General features: G+C 28.9%; 1 protein-coding gene across 1 annotated transcript; it reads left to right on the forward strand.

Annotated features, from left to right (window-relative positions):
- The first annotated feature begins 1,895 nt into the window (after nt 1–1,895).
- On the forward strand, nt 1,896–4,676 carry LOC101489230 (actin-related protein 2/3 complex subunit 3). Its single transcript, XM_004508376.3, has 4 exons — nt 1,896–2,089; nt 2,211–2,319; nt 2,418–2,687; nt 4,071–4,676. The coding sequence occupies exons 1-4, from the start codon at nt 2,087–2,089 to the stop codon at nt 4,211–4,213; spliced, it is 525 nt and encodes a 174-aa protein (XP_004508433.1). The 5' UTR covers nt 1,896–2,086; the 3' UTR covers nt 4,214–4,676.
- Nucleotides 4,677–6,680: the final 2,004 nt, after the last annotated feature.

Consider the following 6,680-nt stretch of genomic DNA (forward strand, 5'->3'; position numbering starts at 1 on the left):
CAAATTAATTTAGTTAACAAATGTTTTTGAAAATAACTAAGGGATTAGGTTAAATGATAACTAAAGAAGTAAATTAAATATAGCCTTATTTGATTATGAAAAGTAGAGTCAAGGAGTAAATTGAGTATTGCCTTGCTTGATTATGAAGAGTAGAGTGAGGAAGTTGATCTCAAAAATCACATTACAAATACCTTTATCATGAACTAATAAAACACCATTCCAAAAATTCACAATTATTAAATGTCACTTTGAAATAGAAAACATATATGAATTCTTAATTGCAAAGGATTCCGCCACAAATGGAGAAGTCATTAATATAGATATTTACCTAATTAATTATTCAATGTTAGTAATTTGTTTTGAGTCACCATTTTATGTCTTTCCAAAATCCTCACTAAAAAAGATGATACAGTTTTTGGCAAAAAAAAATACTACCACTATATTAGAAGCACTTACTGAGAAAGAAAAAAATTGTCTGCTAAATACAAATACTCTTTCAACTTACAAAGTATATATACTATTTAATCCAAACATCCCCTTAATAATACTATTGATTTATCTTTGAGAAGAAAAACAAATTGCTTAGAACATGTCATGATGCTTAGAACCAGCAAGAAAAGTGTTGGTCAGAAAAATACTATCCCCACCATTATAATTTCGTATGATATATTTATTGGAGAGTAAACAATACCAATATCCAATCATTATCAATTCAACATAATTATTCGTTAATGCCTCGTAAGCGTTGAAATCAAATTAAAGTTGTGATGGTGAAAATAGTATTACACGCCACAATCGAAATGGATATCTAATTGATAAGTCGAAAAGGTGTCACAACCGATTATGAAAATTTCGATTGATAAGTCAAAGAGAGGCGACACACAAAAATTGATAAGTTCAAAGTCGACTCAAAAAAACCAAAGAGAATAAACTCTCAATTTTTTTACTCAATACAATTCTCATTTTATTCAATCACAATTCACCTACAAATATCATAGAGTAGCAACTTTTTGTGTTCCTAAACACAAGACATAAAAGCCAATTTAAATGCCTAATTGATAACTATAATTGCAGCGCCTCAATTGAACATTTACTAGTCCCGTGCCATAAAGTGTATGTTACACTTCTCCAATAATCATATACTACGGAAATAAAAAAACATGCAGCAGCCTCTACTATTATGCCTTTGATCTAAAAAAACTTAAAATGCAACTAATAAATAAAAAATGAAAATAACAAGTTTCATTGGATCAAAACGCAGCAAACAAGTGTGCAGCTCCATTATACACATTAAAATTTATTCAAAATAAAATAAGATAAGTGTGCAGCTCCATTACACTCTAAAACGATTATTTCAATATTATATTATGATATATTATGCTAAGTCGTTAATTAAATTATATAATTATACAAATATACGTTTTGTTGTTTAACTAATTTTGCACAAATATTAAAATAAAATGTGTAATAATTGTTAACAACTTATGTGTGAAAAAAACTATAGTTTAACTAATCCTTTGATATATAAGATGTTAAAAAATATTAATTAATTAATAATAAATATTTGGCAATAGATTGTGTGTTTTAACAACTTATTTAATCATTTATTAACAAAAACAATCTAAACAAATTGACGTGTTAATAAATTAGGTAAATGTATTATAAATTTGTGGGATAGTGATCAAAGTGAGAGAGTATGGTATCAAATCAAATTTTCGTGCTGAATGGGCTTTACTGCAGTCAGGCCCACGACAAATTTTCCAGCTTCTCTTCCCTTGCCAATTCAGTATTAATAATTAGTAATTAATTATCTTCCCTTGCCAGTTTAGTAATAATTAATATTTAACAAATAAATAAACTAAAATTACTATTCTAGAGATCCCATTTTCTCAAAGTTACGTGTTCATAATCCCTATTTCAATCAATATACTCCCGAACAATTTGTTTCATCAAATTTATCATCGAAATCCCGAACAATTACATAGTTAACGTGCTTGGATTGTTTTCTCGCATTTTCACGAACATTTGGAGGGCTACAATTGAATTCTTCTGACCAAACCTTGTTGTTATCATCACCACAAGAGACATGGTACGATAATTCAATTCAACTCAAATCATTCTTATTCATAATCATTATTTCCGCAATTTTGATTCCCAATTGAAAATGATTGTTTCTCTTTGTTATTATTGTTGTTGTTGTGTGAGTGAAGGTTTATCACTCAAGTTTTGTAGACGATGAAGGAGTGAACAGAGCTTGTGGGTGTCCTCTCCTACCATTAAAAAGCCACATTAAGGGTCCTGCTCCTGTTTCAGATCAAGGTTTTCTTTTCTTTTTCAATTTCTTGTCTTTGTTCTGTTGTTTTTTTTTATAGTTGTGGTTTTCAGAATGTGAGATATGTTGTTGTTGTGATTGGTAGATAGAACTGATATTGTGGATGAAGCTATAACATTCTTCCGAGCAAATGTGTTCTTCAGAAACTTTGATATCAAAAGCCCTGCTGATAAGCTTCTAATATACTTGACTTTTTATATAAACGTTGCTCTCAAGAGGCTTGAAGGTTGTAGAACATTGGCTGAAGGAACCAAGGCAATTATCAATTTGGGTCTTGAAAAGGTTCCTGTCCCTGGAGAGTCTGCTTTTCCTTTTCCTGGCCTTTTCCCCCTTCCTCAATCACACAAAGAAGCAGGTTAATACTCTTGTCATTACTATTCCTTTTCATTAGTTGGTACTTTCATGGTTAGATATGTCTATGCATATGCTTAGTTTAATTGATCATCTAAGGTTGTGATGTGTTAGTTATGTTATAATTGTATTATCAATATTTTAATAACTAATTTCATTCGTCTAAGAACTTGCATTTATTTCATTCAAATTCTTACTTATGATTTTGATAAAATCTTTACATTTGCTCCCTTAATATGCTTTAAACTCATGTGACCAAATGAATGTGTCTATGCCTCATTGTGTGGCTTTTTTTTTTAATGATAATATATTGTATCACTGGTTGCTGGGGTTGACACCTGCGAGCATGTCAAGTTTAGGAAAATAGATGACAACAACTCCTTGCGTTTTCAGTTTTCTGAAACTAAGGATATGAGGCATAACACTGGGAATGAAGCTTGATAGACATTTCACAAAACTCGAGAAAAGCATGGAGTGGTGTCAATACCAAATGTTGATGCATTGGTATTGGCTGTGATAAGACAATTTTTTTTTTGTCAAAGCAAAGATGCATTATAGTGAAATAAAGAAAGATCCGCAAGCACAAGAGAGGCTCATGGTTTTATGTACAGACACCAAAACAGAAATTGATTACAAACACTAGCTATTAAGCAAGTTTGCTCCCAAACTAATAAATTATCATGCTAACAAAACCAAGACCAGACCACAAATTCACAAGAAGTATAGCATACTTGCCAACCTAATTAAATATTCATGTTTGGAAACTCTAATCCAGAAAGAGAGTGAGGTTCATTTTAAATAATTCCTAACTTCTAATTGGGTTCCAGAATCTGGATGATGTTAATTTTGCAGTGGTTCTTAGGTTGACTGGTTGTTTGGATTTCAACTGCAAGAAGTAGAGGATGAGCAATTCATTTCTAAATAGAGTACAATGTGTACTTCCCTTATAAGTGATAGCTCGTGAGAATGAAAACTTAAGTTCTATTTCTTTCTGGCATGTAAAATGAATTTTCAGCATGTACTTATATACCAGTATATGAAGGTTCCTTAGTCAAGTGAGGATTTTTACTTATTTATTCAATGAGCTGATTTTCTATCATCTACTGAAATGTATGTTGTGGCTTTTGGTTTTCCATTAAACGTGATAGTAATCAATGTTTCTTGGTGCAATTGCATTGTGCTTTAATAGTACATGATAGTTGATTAGAAAATTGAATATATACGGAGATTTGCTACCTATACTGCACATGCTGGCTTACATTGAACTTGAATACTGTTGTTGTGGTCAATCTGATTGATGCAACATTGCAATTTAATTAGTTTGTTTGTAGAACATATGTATTCGTATTATATATGTATGTAAGCTTTGTGATTTCAACAAATGCAGAATTGTTCCGAAATTATTTGAAGCAGATAAGGGAAGAAACAAGTGGAAGATTACTGAGCGTTGCATACAGACCTAATGGCACTCCAAATAAATGGTGGTTGGCATTTGCAAAAAGGAAATTTATGAATGTAATTGCCCGTTGAACTGTTGTGGCAAACATGCAGTTGCTTTAATCATAGTTTAAGCTGTGAAACACACACTTCAACACTATTGATCTACCAATAAAATATATATAATGATTCTTGAGTGGCATGTTGCTTGTCTGTTTTTAATCTTTTGTTTTGAAATTATTCAACTAGTGCTAGCCAAGTAGAATTCACAACGACAATTGTTTGCCTGTCACGTCTATTTTGCTCCTCATGTTGAAGGGAGGGATCATTGAGTCATAATTGAGCTATGGACCCAACCTTTGCTTGTGTCGGTAGTGCTGGTTATCTTTCCTTGTTGTATTGTAATAATGAAGTATAAGTTAAAGCAAAATTGCATCATTTACACTACAGCTTCACCGCATTCTATTTTTTTATTTAATGGAGTTTCATGGTATCTTAATCAGTTGTATTATGTGTTAATTAATGTGCATCATGCCTTCAAGTTTTATTTTACTTATTTCATTTTTCAGTTTAATTACTTATGTTTGGCGAGACTTATTTTGCTATTAAAAACTACTTTAAAATTAAAGTTAAAAATAAGTGCTTTAGAATTGAGTCGAAAGTTGTTTGGTAAGTAATTTTTATTTTTTGCTTAAAAGTTTTTTTTAATAGAATCACAGAATTTGAGTTAAATTACAAAAAAAATACATAATATAAATATTAAAGGTCTCCTAGTTGATTTGAAATCTCCTATAAAATGAGTCAGGCCAAACAGTGGGGCATTATAGTTATTTCTTGTCACCGTTTTAATAGTCCCAATGAATATAAGTGAAAAATGTTATTTTAAAGTTGTTTTAACCTAATAAATAATTAAAATAACAAGTCTTGTTTTTAAACAAAATTTAAAGTGAGAACAAGCTCGGTTGAAAGTATCTAAAAAATATATTTTTTATTTATTTTATTTATAAATACATCATATTTAAAATTATTTTAATTTTTTATTTATATTTTAAGTCGGTCTTTCAGTAATAAAATGATGCTTTAGTGAACTTCATAAATCTTTATATATATATATATTGGAGAATTTTCATTTATTTTAATTTTAGATGATTTTGAACACTGTGTATTTCAAAATAACTATTTTATTTGTTTAAAATTCGGTATTCATATAATTTGAAAAATAGGCTGAGTCTTGACACAGTGATGCAATGTAGGGCACATGGTCGGTTATTTTAAAAAACCAATATATGGATTTAGATTTATAACCAAATTTATTATTTGGTTTAAAACCGGTTATAAAACCAATTGTAAAATTGATTATGGTTAAATAACCGGTTTATAATTAAGCAACCGATTTTGAAAATTTTAATTTTAAAATCGATTAAAATTTGATTATTTTTTTTAACAATATTTATTCATAGTTTAAAAATCGATTATTTAAAAAAATCGATTTTTTCATAAAAATTCTCACCAAATTTGTCGAGAAAAAAATCAACTTAAAATTTTTTTGAATTTTTTTTTTAAATTTTTTTCGAAAAAAAATTTTGATTTTTTTTTTCAAGAAATAAAATCTCAAAATTAACAAAATATTGGTAGTGGATAAAAACCAAATCCAAATAAAACATAAGTAGTTATCCAACCGATTTATAAATAAAACGGATTATAATTATATGATTTTAACCGAATATTTAAAATGGATTTGAATTCAATTATGGATTTGGGCCTCATAACCAGATTTTTTGCACTGTCCTAATGCGATGTTGTGGAGAATTGAAAATTATGAAAAAAATATCACATTTAATTTAGTGTGCAATTGTATGGAGCATTTGGTTGGAATGAAATGCAAAAAAAAAAACTATTGAAAGATCTATTTATTTTATGGGAATAAATTTTTTATGTAAAGTAATTTTAGAAGTACACATAAAATATATTTTATGTTGTCTAAATGTGTACTTTAAAATTAAAATAAAATAAAAAAACTGAATTTTCAATTAAAAAGTACCTTTTCAAAACCATAGGTGATTTAAAAAAAATGTGGAATCTCTAAAGTTATTCTTCTTTTATTCTATTTTGACTAAAATTTAGAAGTAGCAGTGAATAAAGAGCCAAGTCCTAAAGGGGCACAAGATCCAAAGCCCGGATTTAGAAATAAAATAATCAAAATTACTTGTGATAATGACATGACAAGTGGAAATTGGAAAAATAGGATACTGTCAATTTGTTAAAGCTAGTTAAGAGTAATAATAAATGAAAATAAATATAATTATTTGAAACGTAATAATAAAAATAAAAATAAAAAAGTAAAAATAAAAATAAAAAAATAAAAAAGAGGTGTGGAAGTAAATAAACTGGGGGTGGTTAATGCAATTGCAATATAGCAAGTTAGTTGAAAAACCCTAAAACGGTGGTGCAGTACTTGAGTTGAGTTGAACTCGGGGTTTACTCTCAAAATCCAAACCTATTGACTCTCTCTCTCTTCTCTCTCTATTTCTCTTTCTCTCTCATCTTCATTCACACTCTT

The sequence above is a fragment of the Cicer arietinum genome, chromosome 7 (genome assembly GCF_000331145.2).
Source record: "Cicer arietinum cultivar CDC Frontier isolate Library 1 chromosome 7, Cicar.CDCFrontier_v2.0, whole genome shotgun sequence".
Lineage (NCBI taxonomy): Eukaryota > Viridiplantae > Streptophyta > Magnoliopsida > Fabales > Fabaceae > Cicer > Cicer arietinum.

Bases quoted from the DNA above. Each gene is read 5' to 3' on its own strand.
- LOC101489230 (XM_004508376.3), top strand. The intron at 2,320-2,417 runs GTTTTCTTTTCT...TGTGATTGGTAG, and splicing joins TGCTCCTGTTTCAGATCAAG to ATAGAACTGATATTGTGGAT. The intron at 2,688-4,070 runs GTTAATACTCTT...CAACAAATGCAG, and splicing joins TCAATCACACAAAGAAGCAG to AATTGTTCCGAAATTATTTG.